Source organism: Argiope bruennichi, chromosome 9, assembly GCF_947563725.1.
Source record: "Argiope bruennichi chromosome 9, qqArgBrue1.1, whole genome shotgun sequence".
NCBI classification, from domain to species: domain Eukaryota; kingdom Metazoa; phylum Arthropoda; class Arachnida; order Araneae; family Araneidae; genus Argiope; species Argiope bruennichi.
In genome coordinates, this window is record NC_079159.1 from 54,001,142 (window position 1) to 54,018,086 (window position 16,945).

Below are 16,945 nucleotides of genomic sequence, written 5' to 3' on the forward strand. Positions count from 1 at the left end.
GTCTTTAATTTTTAACTGTAACTGCTAACGCATCGTCCATGCTTTTAAGTTTCGATTTGACGCACTGAAGGAGAGTTGCTTTGTGAAGAGTTGTGTTAAGTTTGTTGACTGTTGAACAATTTAAATAATATTAATCTTTTTCATTCCTTTTCAGTTATTTGTTTTGTAAGTTTTAATAGATTTTAAAACTATTTTTCAGAGACACTTAGAACTTGATAGGTAAATAATTTATTCAGAGTTATAAGGATAAAAATCTTGTTTATGAAATTCACCTTGAGAAAAATAAGTTTTTACCTTTAAATCTTTTCATGAAGATTAATTGCGCACAATGACTTAGAGTTTGCTTCGAGAATCTATAAATTTTAATAATTTATATTTTTAAATTTTATTTAATAATCGAATAGCGCGTGATTATCAAGATGCAAGTAAATTGGATGAATTCTTAAAACATCGTAATTCATATCATCAATTTTATTCTTTATCATCTCGCGTCATAATATTAGCAGAAATATTAGATATTAAAGGGGAAAAAACATGTTTTAATCATCATATAAGAAAGGTAGAATTTCATACATAATTGGTTTCACATCCAGAGGATCAATTTTATTGTGTTTATAAGCATAGAAATCTGCAGTAATCTTAGTTTTATTGCCATTAATATTTAATAATTCTAAAGAAAACTCTGTAGTATAAGTGTTCTGAAATCATAATATAATTACTATGCATTGCATGCAAACTTCTCTTTTAAAATTATATATTTAATTGTAACTGCAATTAAATATATAGCATGTGGGTATATGCAATTAAATATATAGCATGTGGGTATATGCAATTAAATATAAATCACAGTACTTTCAAAATAAGATGTTTGTTTATGTTTTGAGGTATACATTTATGTCCAAATTTATCTTTGAAGTAATAAAATGTAAAATTGGATTTCTGTGACAACACAAAAAAATGAATCAGATGTTTATATTAATGCTTTTGTAAATTACATTAGCAAGCTTTACTATTAACAATAATTTAAAAAGATAATTTTTGTTCTTGAAATCTAATGACCTTACAATGCCAGCAACTGCAGTATTGATAACAGCGATATATGTATATATACTATGGCTCAAACAATTGAGAATAAACTTTACTTTTACTTGATACATCCAACTTTCAGTATAAATAACATACTACAAAGAACTACAAACATGTTTTTATTTTTACTTATTATAAATAGTATAATTTAAAGTAAAAATAAAGAAAGATCATCAAAAAAATTTTAAAATTTAAAATTTTAGAAGCATTTTAAGTAAATATGTAGATTTTTACTTAAAAAAGTTGAGAATATATAAATGTAGTTTTTGTAATACCTCACATGCAAAGGAAATGTCAATATTTAGTTGCATCTTATTTGGCCTTTATAATGTCCTTTAAACAACCTCTAACTGTGATAATTTTTCCAATTCTTTGGAAGATCTAAAGAATTTTGTTCCATTCTTTTTACAACATTTGTTTTAAATTGGCTTTGCTTTCTTTGTTTTAATTTGACTTTCTATTTTTCGACTGTTGTTTCTCATATGACATACAGATTTTTTATGACTTGATGTCAGGGGATTCTGGCGTGTATGTAACTTTTGTATACAAGGAAGAAAAAAAAACCACAATTCGATATTACCTGACATGTGTTTGGGATTATGCTAAAATATGAAGTATCTATCGAAATCCAAATTTTTAGCACTTTCTTTTAAATTGTTGTGAAGTATATCCAAGTAAACCAAATAGTCCATAATGCCATCTGTAAAAACTAAATTTCTTTTTATAGTTGAAGCCATACAACCCCAAACCACGACATAGCCTCCATCATGTTAACTTTAGCTCATAAATGTTCTCGGATCCAAAGTAGTATGTGTTTTCTCCATATGGTTGAATGTCCCCACCAATGTTAAGTACTTTGCTGCCAATGTGCCAAGTTGCCGAACTCTCATTCTAGGGCTGTTCCTTTTTGTAACTGTGTGGGTCATGATCTGCCAGATTTAGAATTGCAGACCGAGCACATTGCTATACAGGTAGTAGCGTGGTGACTCCATGCCTCCTCCCATAGTTCAATAAACTGCTTTAATAGAAGCATCGTATTCATCTATTTTAGGTACACTAAAATTCTTAGTTTAATTTCATTAGCTACACCACAATTCGTAGTTTATTTTCATTAGCTGCACCGCAGTTACTAGTTTATCTTTATTAGCAGTTTTGGAACCAATATCAGCCTTTACAACCAAAAAATATTGAATACAACATTAAAAACAACTTTCTTCTAAAAGTTATTTGTCTTCAATTGATGAGTTGTTAGTGCTTTTTCTGGTTTTGCAAGTTGATAAATTTCTTTTTAGCAACTCAATTTTTATATCTATCTTGTTTAATTACATTTCTCGTAGTTTCAGCATTTACATTTCTGTCAATTATTTGAGAGGCTTCTGCAGCAAGTTTGAGTGCACTTACTTTAAGATCAGTTACTCAGAATATCTTCCCTTCCTCTTCCACTTTTATTTTCAATCAATCCATCACTTTTAAATTTTCCAGTGATTTTCTGAACACACTTGTGGCTTCTGCCAATAATTTCAGCTGCTTCTCGATAAGACTGCCCTTTTTTTTTTTTTAAGTATTCTTGTTACAAATTTCCTAACATCAATACTTATTTATACTTTGTGCTAATTTGCACACAAAAAAAAGTGTATCCTTAAATTTTTGAGTTACTGTGTTAATATATGTATGTATTGCTTTTATCACTAATATTGAAATTGGTGAAAAAAAATCTTTGTGAAACGAAAATATTTTTTAACTGTTCTGTAAACATCATCTTAACTGTTGTGCTTATTATACCAGAATATTAACCTTGTTGTAACATTGTATAGAAGCTTTAAAATAAATTTTATGTACTTTACTTGTCAGATTTTTTTTTTTTTTTAACTTGGCTCAGAATTTTATTTTCAGTTTCTTCTGTTTTTATACCACAAATTAGTTTTCAGATTAATAAAAATAACTGCTTTGTAAGGGATATTAATTGAAATCTAATACATTATTTTCCTCATTTAGAAATGTTTTATACTACTTCCTGTATGTTTAACTATGCAACAAGCGCTACCAAAAGGATATTTAAGGCCAAGAATATTCATCAATTGTCTTTCTCTAGAAAATTTCAATCAGCCTCCAAAACTGGAAACAAAAAACTTTGGAGACGCAATATTAAATATACTATCTTTGGAATTATTACAGCTACACCTTTTGCATATTATGAGTCTTTAGATTCATTTGAAAAACGACAAGTTGATGTTACAATTTCAGGGATTGGTCGTTTTTTCAGGTTCGTAAATTTTGAAATTTATTATACTGAACAACTAAAATTTCTAGTGATATTTTTGTTTAATCTTATTGAAAATTAATTACTATAAAATAAATTCATACATTTTATTCAAGAAAAATACATTTGAATATTAGATTACTTTTTTGAATTTTTATGCGGATGCTTTTATAAAAGTCAATTCTTTTGTTAGATATTGCAGTTATAATACATTTTATTACCATTCTTTCTTTTTCAATTTTTTAGATCATTAAAAGTTGGTCTTGCTATATCAATCGATTATTGGTATAAATTGTATGGATTAGATGAGGTAAGAGTTTTGAAATTAAAGTTTTACAACTTTTTAATTAATGAAAAATATACATTTAAGAATATTTAAGGTTAAACCTTCTTTTAACATTCTTTTTTCTAAATAATATTATTCATGTCTAATCTTCCTTTACTTATCAGTGTTAAAATAATACACTGACACTACAAATAATAATCATACAATTTAATGTGCTGTAATATTATAATACAGTTTTTTTTAAAAATAACTTTGGAATGTGCTATCTTAATATTATTCACTTAAATATAATGCCAGAATAAATTATGAAGTTTTACTAGAAATTTGTTGCCTAAAAGAAGTTACTTTTTTTTTCTTTTTTTTTTTTTTTTAAATCTACAACATTGTAAAAGTTGCAAAATTAGATGATTATTTCTACATAAATCAGTGAGTTAGATACCATATCCTGAAAAATTGTGAGCTATTTATAGCATTATCTTCTATCTATTGTATCCATTAACTGTTTATTTATCTTTATTATCTATTTACTTAACTTGATAGTAGAGTTTTCTGCTAGCTGCAGTAATTGATAAAATTACTAATTTATTTGAATTTTTTTGTTATTTGTTAAAGCTTTTTTCCAATTGTGGTTAGTAGAAGAAAAAATTAACCTTAGCTCTGTGAACCAAGTGCTATGGAAATAGAGAAATTATGACTTCCCCACTTTTTCAATATCCCATTAATAATAACATAATTATAACTGCATAAATTATTTGTAAATACTGTCTTAAAACTTTGCACCTTAGAATAACAGCTGAAGCATTATTGCATTAAGAAATAAGTGGTTGAAAAATAAATCTAATAAAAATTAATGCATACCTCAAAACTTTAAAAAAATATTAATATTTCTAATTTATACATTACATTTATTTTTTATGTTTGGAATAAATAAAGAGTCTATTTGCATCATGACAACTTTTATTTATGGAAATTATCTGTTTATCATTATTCCTTTTTATTGGTAATGAAGTGATGGATTTTTTTTTTACATATTGAAATAGTATTTTTATATCTATCATATATAATAATCATTCCTTAATAATATTTGTAGTTATATTAGTGGATTTTATATTAATGAGTGTAATGCAATGAAAGAAGTAATTCTTATCCTATCATTAATATAAACTAGTTTTTTTTAATAAATTTTGTTAAAGCTTTATTTTTTGTTAGTTGTTATTCAAATCAATAACTTTTTAATTCTTTCTTTGGGATGTTTTAAATGATATTTCTTTTAAAAGTAGAAACTTAAAAAAAAAAAAAAAAAATCCTATAAAAATGATTTTTCTTAATGTTGGTCATGGTAGCATACTTTGAGAAAATATATTTTTATTATGCCACGAATAATATATGTAAGCTATTTTTAATATTCATTTTGATGATTATATCACAAAAAATTAATAAATAATATAATACAAAACATTTTTTAAATAGATGTTTTGTTTTTCTAGAACTCTAAGGACTATACAGTAGCAATGCAAAAATGCCATTTAGTTTCAGCAACTAGACTCCTGCAAGGCTGTTTACAAAATGGGGGATTATATGTGAAGCTTGGCCAAGGACTTGTATCATTAAATCATATTTTACCACCAGAATATACTGAAACTCTCTCAGCTCTACATGACAAAGCTCTTGTTCGTGGTCAAAATGAAGTTAGTTCAATTAATTTAAAATTGGTTATTTCTAATTAATTTTAATTATGCGTGTTGTGCAATTAAAATACAAAATATGCTTTAATTGTTATTATTTTGTGATATCAAATACAAAAATTATTACATAAATCATAATATGCAATGTAGAAATTTGATATAAGCAGATTGTTCAACTTTAAAAACACATTTAACTTGCTGCAGCCATTAATTTAACTAAATTGAATTCATTTAGTAATATGAAAATATTTTGCCATTTAAATTAGTTAATCATTTTTCAACCAATTTTAAGTTAATAATTTCATTTATTTTCTCCTTTTTATAATTGAATATTGTGTTAGTGTACATATATAAAAACTCTTTCCTTAAAAAGAATTTTGTATTTGAAATATATTGCACATATAAATATAGCATAATAAAAGGAATAATTGTATCAATTTTTGATCAATAAAAATTTTTATTTTTTAAATTCCAGTTATAACTAGTTAAGAAAAAGTCACTTTTCTCTCTCCTAGCTTGAAACTTTGTTTTTGGAAGACTTTGGCAAGCCTCCTGAAGAAATATTTTCTACATTTGACAGAAAACCTATCGCGGCTGCTAGTTTAGCTCAAGTCTATAAGGCAACTACTCATAATGGTGAAACTGTTGCTGTAAAAGTAAGTGCCATAAAATAGATTTGAATTTATTATTTGACATCACACTATGGGCTGAAACAGTAATGTAAAGTTAAATATAATTGTATTATAGATAAGATTATAAATTTCTTGACTGATATTTCTTTAATCATATTTATTCCTTACTTTAAGTTTAGTGACTCCTGTTTTTATGTTATTGATTTAATAGGGGTGCAAGGAAGAAGAATTGGCTTAATGTTATTGAAGGAAATACTTTATTGTGCTTTTTTTTATATTTTAGGCTCAATATATCGATTTACAACAGCGATTCAATGGGGATGTTAATACTATTTACATTCTACTTAAGATAATTGGATGGATGCATCCTAATTTCAATTTTACTTGGGTTATGAATGTAAGTGGATTTCATTACTTATTTTGTTTGGTCTGGTAAAGCTTATCATTATTTATTACTGTTCTCTATCAATCATTTTATTCTTCAATATGCTATTTTAATTTTGGACATTATAATATGCAGTTTCTTAAACCTTTAAAAACATTTTTCATACAAAAATAATTTAATTGTTGATTATTTTGATTCTTTCATAAAAAATGTAACAGATTTTTTTAAATTATAGAATAGTAAATTCATATAAAGAATCATTTTTAAATTAATTTTTATTTTCTTAGAATGAAAATTTTTACCACAATTTGTTTTTGATTAAAATCATAGAAAAATGTATATATTGGATTTGAATGGGTTTAAAAAAATATATATATAAACTTTTAAAGGTATAATAAATCTATTTTAAAAACAGTTTTTATTTTTAGGTATTAAGTGAATATAGTATTATATCCCAATAAATTGAATACAATGATTTTTGTCACTTTTTTATATACCTGTGACTTTAGTAGTATTTGAAAGAAAGTCTTGAAGCAGAGTTGGATTTTATCAATGAAGCAAAAAACATGGAAAGATGTTCCAGAGAACTTCAGCATTTGAAATTTGTCCATGTTCCTGAAGTGAAGTGGAATTTATCAACAAAGGTGTTGTAATTTTTTTATCCTTAAACCTAACATTAATTAAAATAATAATTAAAGGATCATCATCTAATTATTTGTTTTAAATTAGAAAATCAAACACAATTGATAATGGTGGTTTCAAAACTTCTTAAACCTAATTTTACTTTGGATAAACTTAGATTCCACGAAAGTTAATTTCTTTTAAATGTTCTTTTATAAGATTATTATCAGAATTATTCATATAAGTCATTTTTATTTAAAAATATGCAGTCATTGGTTCCTTAAATTATTCTTCATTATTAACTCTAAGAAAACTTACTGTTATTTCTTTTTTTAAATTTCAGAGAATTCTTACTGCTGAATTCATAGATGGTGTTAATGTGAGTGATATTAAAGGAATTAAAGATATGGGATTAGATTTAGCTGATGTAAGTAATTCTTTAAAATGTATTAGTAATAGTTTTAATGCTTCTTAAAATTTTCTACATTTTATGTATACTGTAATCTAAAGTATGATTTTTTTTTTCAACTTTCTAAAATAACTCATAAATATAATTATTTATACTTCGATTATGGTCTGAATAAAAACTGAATTTTTTTTGCCTCTAAACGTTACTTTTGTATTCTGTAACAGATAATATAAATACAAGTTATAATTTAATTATATAATAATAATAAATTCATTCATAAAAAATTAATATCATATATATTTAAAACTTAAACCAAATCATGTTAGGTATGGACATTTTGTATATAAGGTATTATTTACATTTATTTTGGCAATAAATCTTGTTAAGGGTCATGACTACTTGGAATAATTCTATATAATTTTTTTGGTATTATATAGTGATATAATGTTTTAATCTTTACAAAAATCAGTTGTGTATATGCAGGATATGTATCAAAGGATTATTTCCAAATTAAAAATACAAGTGAAGCTGTAAACTGTTTTGAAAAAAAAAATTTGATAAATTAAAATTACTTGAGAGATTAAAGACTATTCTATTTTTAAATCTCTTGTATAAATTTTGTTATTGAAAGGTTTTTATTTTGTTTGTTTAATGTTTGAAATAAGAATCTGTTATTTTGATTGTTATCATTTTGAAATTCACTTTGATTCCTGCTTGCCATTAAGCCTGAACTTCTCTAGAAATTGTTTTACTTAATAACTTATTGTATTGGTTTGTATTACCAACTCTAGAAATAAAAAAACATCAGAATAGGTATATATAAACCTGAATTAGCATTCATGAAATAGAACATCAAAACAGATTATTAGAATGATATTATATTGCTTGAGGAATATTATTCTTGCAACAAAGATGCAGCACATGCTCTACAGTTTTCATTTTAATAATGGAACCATAACCTGTAAAATATTTTTTTTTAATTTAAGTTGATGAACATTAATATATTAATGAACTATTGGTTAAAGTTTTATAGTGTTCTCAAAGGTTTCAACATCATACTCTTCAATTTTATAATTCTATTTAACTTTTTTTCAAATTTAGGTTGATAAAAAGATGGTACTAACTTTTGCAGAACAAATTTTTCATACGGGATTTGTACATGCTGATCCCCATCCAGGAAATGGTGTGTAATGACATATTATTCATTTTACATTTAAAATACATTTATGGGAAGCATATATTAAAAATTCTTTATAATGCTTGATAGAAATATATTAGTTTGATCTTAAAACAGTCTTAATAGGAATAAAATTGAGATATCTATGTTTCTCTTTTAAAAAGCAACAGAAAGGCATACATAAGTACCTGGTAAGTTTTTATTTTATATATGTGTACCATAAATATGTCATTAAATGTTAATTCATTTTATCAATAATTGTTATATGTATGAGAATTGTTGTATTGTGCACATACAATATCCTTTTGTGAAATTAAAACACAATTAAAAACCTTGTTATTACTCTCTTTAGATCTTATTGTGATTTCAAAAAACCCTCCATTCCTATTTTTAGAGTTAGGAAATTAAAATTCGCTGTAATAACATAAATTAAAGTTATGCCTTGAATTGAAAAATGTGATTATTTGAAAAAAAAATTGAATAAACAGCATCTCAGTTTTAATTCTTCTAACAGTTACTTTTATCTTATTAAAATGTAATTTATATAATTAAAAAAAATTAGAATATAGAAATATTGATTTGTGTAAATTTCACTGACCTTACACACTATTTAAATTGCTCTACTTTTATATTTTACCTCGGTTTTTAAATAAAATGTTTATAATTGTATATTTTCTGACAATGAAGGAGAAGATTTGTGAAGAAGTTATTTTTTGGTAAAATTATCTTCAGAAAAAGTTTATTTTTACATATATTTCAGTTAACTTTTTTGTTTTTATATTGTAAAAGAATATGTGATGTGTTAATTTTGAAATTTAATTATAAATTTGTCTTAGTGCTTGAAGTGCAATTGTCATTCATTTTCGGTCTGTGTTTAGTATAAATGATTTAAAGTGCCTATACTTATCCATCTGCAGAGTGCATTATTGACATGAATTAAGGCATGTATATTTAAAATAATTATTGTGATTATATTTAATGTGATAAATTTATTTTCCAGTATTTGTGCGCCGAGGTAAGGACAATAAAGCAGAAATTGTGTTGTTGGATCATGGATTGTATGAATATCTCCCTGAGATAAATCGAGTATCTCTTTCAAAATTATGGAAATCAATTATATTGAATGACAGAGAAGAAATGAAAAAATATTGCTCTGAACTAGGTGTCAAAGGTATTAATTTTATTTACATTAAAAAAATTTTAATAAAAAATTTACTGTAGAATTTTTAATAGCATCCTGATTACTGGCAGTCTTTAAATAATGACACACTCGAAGGTATAAAATAAATTTAAGCTTATGATATATAGATTATTGAAAGGAAAGTGCATGCTTATGTGGATGTAGACAATTCATTTCTCCTTAATACACTTCATGATAATTATCTGATAACTGATCTGTACTGCAAAAGGAGAAAGACGACATAGAAGAGGAGAAATTGATAATAGACACTATATACAGGTCAGAAAAAATTGTAATGAATGAAGCAGCTAAAGAATTGCATTCAATTTTGGCAGGCACAATTATTAATAGAAGTTTTATCGTATAGACTGATTTTTTTTAAAAAACTCCGATATCAATCTTGTAAAAAAGCAGAAATTTAAAGATATATGCTATCATATTAAGAAATGTGTTGGTTTGTTGTGATAATATGCATGATAATTTTAAAAATGCTTAATTTTTAAATGTAAAGTTATATATATGATTCTATTGTAAATCCTCTGTATATTTTTCGAAATTATGTCTGATTAACATAAAAGCATGGACAATGCATGCTGCAATTTCTCAATATCGTTATAGAACATGAACAAGGTAGTTCTAGAATCATGTATTAATTTATCTGGAAATGTCTTTTATTGGACATCAACATGGTCTAGATATTGTCATACAGTCAAAAATGCGGTTAGAATTCTACACAGTAGGATCTTTAATAAAATCATGCTGTTTTTTTATTATGAATTTTGTTGCATTTTACAGTAATATTAGGATATAATGGTGCAATAAATTCATTTATTAGTAAAAAATGGAAGTTTAATAAATGAATTGCTATTATTGAATTATGAATATACTACTAATAGAGTTAACTTAATAGTAGGATACCACTGATTCAAAATCCATCATAAGTTTGCTAAATATATGAAGCTGGCATATATTGAATCTGCTTGTTGTATTTGAAGCAAATTAAATATATATGCTTGTAAGAAGTAGAATATTCCTCACGGATCAATTCTAACCCCCCCCCCCTATTGGTCAAATTGATTTCTGAAAATTTTATATTGCTAGTTTTTTTTTTTTTTTTTTCAAATGTCATTGTTTTGTAGTGTTCTAAATGTGGTAACTGAATAACCTTATTCTAATTGGTTTATGGAAATTCCTATAAATACATTCACTGTTTAATATTTTGAAATGTGTGATTAGCTTTCCCTGCAAAAAATAATTTTCAAAAAGAGATATTAAATGGCTTCCTTTTCCAGTAAGCCTATTAAAAAACTTTTTTATTTACCATCGGTGCTTATAAGAGATGTAATGAAGATAAAGAAAAACACACACTTCTTGTACATTTTATAATTGGCTATAATTTCACTTTAGGAAGTATCATTGCAACTATTTGATATTCTAGTGGTTTAGTGAATTCAGACAAAACAAGTTTTTTTTTATTCCTCTGTTGTTGTTTTCAGTGCATGTTTCCTTTACTTAATATTGTTATGGAACTTCAAATCCACCAAGTTCGTAAAGTCACCCGGTTCGCTTGCAGTGGGTGTATGGTGTGAAAACAATCAGCAGTCCTCAATAACAAACAACATTTATTAAACTCTAAGACACAAAGACGACAAATATGCAACCAAGACGAACACGGGCAACACACAGCAGCATACTACAATAAACAGTAGCCCACAAGTAGTAATCGGTAGCAATAACAATCATAGCACACAAAACGACCAGACAGAATTCAGTAGAAAGAGGGAATTCTACGATCTCTCCAAACGTCTGCAATTCTCCACTGTCTCCTCGCTGTAGCTGTATCCAATTGCCAACTCACTACTACATGGCTGGCTACTTCATGACACGACCTACTACACAACACGATGCTGCTTTTACAATAAATGCCAGGACTCGGCACATAGCTCAGCAATCGCTTGAGCTCCACACAAAGCTTGTTCTTTGCTAGACTATTCCGCCGTTACTTCGTTATCCTCTCGACAATTTGATACTTGACTGTGACTAACTTCAGCTTGATATTGTCGGCCTTTTATAGTCCCCGGGAGGCGGGCCGAGAAAGTGCTGGACCATTCAGGCGTATCTCAATTCCTGTTGGCTGAATTGCTAAAATTCTCAAAGTTTCCAGTAATATCTATTTTGTCACCAAGCTCTGAGATAACTAAGGCGGCACCCAACAGAGTTGATCGTAAAACGGTCATTCCAGTGATTGAACTAAACGTACTGGGAAGCAACATTACAGATATGTAACAATATTTTCAGAGCAGTGCTTATCTTTTAAAAAACTTTTATTATATAGAATTCTAATTTTTATGAAATCTGTCCATTTTATCCAGATTAATTCTTGAAATTTTATCTCCAATTTGGAAGTGTGGGGGTGATTTTTCTATTTATTTATTTGTAATTTATATTATGAGGATATCTTTTACTTTGTTGTTGTATACAAAGTATGAATTTTTCTAACTATGTATTTTATTTATTTATTAGTGCAATACTTATATGAATCTCACAAATGACTTAATATAAATCCAAATATGAGTTGTAGCTAGAACTGTATTCAATTCTTCTCATAACAACGCTAAATTGTGCTCTGCAATGCAGTGTAATTATATGGATTTATTTTTCATGATTTCAGATTATTATCTTTTTTGTGAAATTTTGATGCAGAGGCCATTGGATAGAAAACAAATACGTATACCCAATCGCTTAAGTGCTAAAGATGCTGCATATATGAAACAAATGGCTAAAGATCATTTCGATAATATTATGACTGTCATTAGAAGTTTACCATTACCAATGCTTCTGGTTTTCAGGTAGGTAATACCTGTAATTATCAACAGTTACATATAATCAGTATTTGAACTTAAGAAATAACAGTTTAATAATCTTCAACTATTTGCACATTTTTGAATTTTTCAGGAATATTAATACAGTTAGATCTATTGTCAAAACTCATGGTGACCGTATTGATCGTTATTCACTAATGGCCCGTGTGGCTGTCCAAGGAGCATACAATATATCTCATAAAAATATAACTATGTCTATCAGAGGATTGATAGAAAAGATGCAGTTGGATTTTGTTCTTAAGTATGTATTTTAACAAATTTTATTCTGATTTTACTCAGTTTAAGGCAAATCGATTCAAATTAACTTTCTATTAAGTACTAGTTTTAAGATGTGAAGCCATTGTTCATGTGTGCTTTCATTATTCATATTGAAGCAATTGTATTCTGAAGTTACTCTATAAAAAATTATGAGATTCATTTAGTGATTGTTGTTTATTTTTCAGGCTGGAAATGTTACATATGTTTTTTACTACTATGTACCTGCGTATTTTAATACTATTAGGCCGAGCAACTGAAGAAAGTGTTTCTCAAGTTCTAGAGCTTCTAAATTAATTTATTGTTCATCAACTAATTTGCATATTATATAATCATGTTCTATTTAATTGTATTTCCTTTATCATTGAAATATATCTTTATTTTTCTATATTTGTTGATGCTTTCACATATTTCTGCATGAAAGATAGAAAAATATACAAAACGTATTTGGAAAGTAAGTACCGTTTCATTGTACCGCCGCCGCAACGATGCTGACAGCGTTTTCTTCACTAGTCTTCCTTGTACACTGGTTTTCACCATTTTCGTTGCTTTACATTGTGTTTTCAGTTTGCTGCATACATTTAAAATGTTTAAGACAATTACTGATCCCGCTGACTGTGAGATTCGTGCTGTAATTGAAAGGAAAGTTGATCAAAAAAATCCATGAGAATAGACGTTTCACAATGACGATACTTTCAGACGAATTTACTCAAATTTCAAGTACTGTTTTTTACGAAATTGTTACAGACCATTTAGGTTATCAGAAGGTGTGCTCCCGATGGGTTTCAATGGAATGGCAGGAAGTTTCTATGAAGAATGTATAGGAAAGCTGGCAATCCGTTACGACAAGTGTTTGAACATTGGCGGAAACTGTGTAGAAAAATTGTTTAAGGTATACTCTTTCATGTTAAAAAAAAAAAAATCTTTACTGGTTTTTTTTTTCAAACCAGTACTTACTTTCCGAATACGCTTTGTATATTATCTGACCAGTACTGTTTTTATTCTCGTTGTAGTATAAAAATAGTCACAGCTTGAAATTTATTCAGTGTTCACCATGATAAGAACTTAAGAATTTTTGTAATAGGTTTAGTTAGTTTTTCTGAGCATAAGAGCTTAATATAAGTAATTTTAAGTTAAAACAAAGAGTACAGTGATTATGAAGGGGCAGTGATCTTAAATTTTTTAAGTCATTTTAAAGTGTGCAAAAGACAAAGTGCAGTAAAGCAAACTATGGCAAAATAGCATGGGGCAAAACTAAGTGTTTATACATGATGCCCACTCTAATCATTATCCAATAGTTTATTTCTTAATCATTGAAAAATAAGCATATACTTCCAATTTGTTGTAAATTGCGCATTTTAATATCACGATTTTGTGTGAGGAATAACCGATTAATTTCGGCTCTTGCAATATCTTTCGAATATCTGCTCCATGTTCCTACATGGCCCATATAGCTGAAGGTCCATCTATCAGGGCCACACCATAGAAAAAAAACTAGAAAAACACAAAAAATTTAAAAATCGGCTAAAAAATCGAGAAAATGAGGGAAATTTGGAAATTTTCATAAGAACAGAGAATTTTAAGTTTCCTAGTTATTATAATCCTATCCAAAAAATGCTGATCTCTAAAGATTGGAAGAATAAAAGATCGTAGTCATAGCTTCCTAAAAAAAAAAAAAAGATGCAAGACCATTCGCTATTGTGCAATGCGGAAACTCACCCCCTTTTTCCTCTCCCCTATTTTTCTGTATAGATTATTCCAGTTTCAATTTGTGAGACATTTTTTTTTTTTTTTTCATGAGATTTCCGAATAGCAACTAATGAGAATTCGCGAAACTTCTACAACATCGCGAAAGAATAGAATACATTTCTCTGGCGGGGTTAGCAACATTCAATCTGCGGAAGCAGTGCGGTGGTGTTTAGTGTATCATGCTTCAGTTTATTGAATGGTTTGTTTATTACTTGAGAAACTGAGTTTATTGAAATTAGTTTAGAGAATATTTTTAAATCAATTAGCTGCTTAAAATCCGTATGTAATACGAATTGGATGAATAAAAAAAATCAATCCTGATTTTGCGGAATGGGTTCGAAAAATTCCACAAAATCAATTTGTTGCGTACTGCTTGCTTTGTAAGAAAAATAATAAGCCTAAGTAATATGGAAAAAACAGATAATTTCTAGTCATGCCAAAAGAGGGAAACAAGCAAGACTGCGTGCCAGTTCAAAGGAGTCATCATTGATGCTGAACTTAGTATCTAAAAGGAATGACACGTCAAATCCGAAAATGGATTTAATGTCCGTAAATAAACCGATTTCGAACTTTTTTATTCAAAAATAATTTAAAGCTGAATGTTTGTGGGTATTAAAAATTGTTGCTTCACATTCAATGCTTACAAAAATGGTGTACCTTATTTTTTTAAAGATTGTCTCCACGAAACTAATGGTTAAAAAAATCTGAAGAAGTTGCAGAAATGGATGCCCAAATACATGAATTGGCAAAACTGAATAAATTTTAAAAAGTAATCTTGCTTTGTAATGGATTTTTATTAAGTAATCACTAAATAATTTGTAGCATGATAACAAAAATGTTTTATTTCATTCGAGTCCTTACTTTTGCGCCACTTACACTTAAAAGAGCATGAGAGGTAATATATCTGTTACGGTTAAAGTGATCAATCCGGTTATTAATACTAACCTGTAATTATTAATAATAACCGCTTCTTTTGGTCAAAGTGAGAAATATCGCAAATTATTCACTTTAACCTGTTATTATTAAAAATTCCCAATGAAACTTGGTCGATGTGATTAAACGGTTTATATAAAATTGGGACATGGGTGTACCTCTTTGTATATGTTTTTTAAACTTGCTGTGAAGTTTTTCTATGATATTTTTTTCTAAATTCTTTTTTTTTTATTTCATGATTTATTAGTCTCGTCTTTTGGGGGGGGGAGGTGAATAAATCATTGAACAATCCCAATATATATCTGATGAAGGGAAGCAAAAAAAGATATTTTGAAGCATTTAAAAAAAAAACCTGAATGGATTTAATGGCGGATATAGTAGATTATATTTATTTTGGGGGGGAGGGGGGGTCAATCAATGTTCCTTCTAATTTTTTCTGGAGGTACTACGGTCCCTAGATTTTAGAGGTCGGCAGTACAGAGGTGCGGAAATTCCACGAAGATATACGCCTTGGATGGATGCGGCTCCCCCATTTATACACCTTGGATGGATTTAAATACACATAAAAAAAAAAGCGCAAAAGTACGAAAAGTACTTCTAGAAGCCATAGTGACAAGGATAGTAATAAAGCTGGTAAATAAGGATGCAGATGTTGTGATAATAGGATGTCTCGCAAATTTAGGTGAATCCATCAAAAAATGTGCAGATGGTCAGATGGGTGCTCTTGATTATTCATACACTAATCTGTATGGCAGGGAGCATGATCTTAGAAGTCTTGATGCACTCCTTGCGAATGAGATTGCAGTTGCGATTTTTTATATATAAAGTATTCCTTGCATATAATTTTTTGGGTTAAGTTTCCTAAACAACAGACATGGCTTTAGCTAAAAAAACTATCTCTCTGTCTAAACTATGATTTATCGCTCCTACACATAGCATGTGCCTTATTTTTACAGGAAAACGAGGTGCTATGTTTATAAAAGCAACTTTACCAATATTTTGGAAATTGAAGATTAACTTTGGATCATTTTTTAAATGAATCTGTTGACATTCAGCTAGGCCCAGAAGGGCCTAAAAAATGCATTCAAAATGAACAACCACATTTATCAAGCCAAGAAAACACATATATTTCAAAACAAGAAAAAACAAAAGAAATTTAATTTTTTTTTTTTTTTCTTTGAGCAAGTCTAAATAGTTGTTGAAACGTGACTTCATAATTTCTAAATCGTCATCCATTGTGTCGTTGTAAAATTTTTTTAAATAACTATCTTATTTTGTGAAAACCAATAATATAAACGCCAAAAACTGACAACGAAAGAATCGGGAGCCTAACTTGTAAAATAAACAATCAACTGATATTGTCTAACTGTTGCCAACGCATAAAAAACCCGCAAAAAACTGACAT

At 27.7% G+C, this 16,945-nt stretch overlaps 1 protein-coding gene across 3 annotated transcripts; it reads left to right on the plus strand.

The window, feature by feature from the left end:
- Positions 1 to 44: 44 nt before the first annotated feature.
- Positions 45 to 13,246, plus strand: LOC129984770 (uncharacterized aarF domain-containing protein kinase 5-like). 3 transcript variants are annotated; one of them, XM_056094723.1, is made up of 13 exons: positions 45 to 219; positions 3,082 to 3,349; positions 3,593 to 3,656; positions 5,120 to 5,320; positions 5,833 to 5,973; positions 6,233 to 6,346; positions 6,847 to 6,978; positions 7,299 to 7,382; positions 8,466 to 8,547; positions 9,542 to 9,712; positions 12,393 to 12,570; positions 12,677 to 12,844; positions 13,047 to 13,246. In XM_056094723.1, the coding sequence occupies exons 2-13, from the start codon at positions 3,084 to 3,086 to the stop codon at positions 13,153 to 13,155; spliced, it is 1,710 nt and encodes a 569-aa protein (XP_055950698.1). In that variant the 5' UTR covers positions 45 to 219; positions 3,082 to 3,083; the 3' UTR covers positions 13,156 to 13,246. The 3 variants fall into 3 exon arrangements, with proteins under 3 accessions (XP_055950698.1, XP_055950699.1, XP_055950700.1); XM_056094724.1 differs by having other exon boundaries at positions 45 to 165; XM_056094725.1 differs by having other exon boundaries at positions 45 to 99.
- Positions 13,247 to 16,945: the final 3,699 nt, after the last annotated feature.

Bases quoted from the DNA above. Each gene is read 5' to 3' on its own strand.
- LOC129984770 (XM_056094723.1), top strand. From the start codon at position 3,084: ATGTTTTATACTACTTCCTGTATGTTTAACTATGCAACAAGCGCTACC. The intron at 3,657-5,119 runs GTAAGAGTTTTG...TTGTTTTTCTAG, and splicing joins AATTGTATGGATTAGATGAG to AACTCTAAGGACTATACAGT. The intron at 6,979-7,298 runs GTGTTGTAATTT...TTTAAATTTCAG, and splicing joins AGTGGAATTTATCAACAAAG to AGAATTCTTACTGCTGAATT.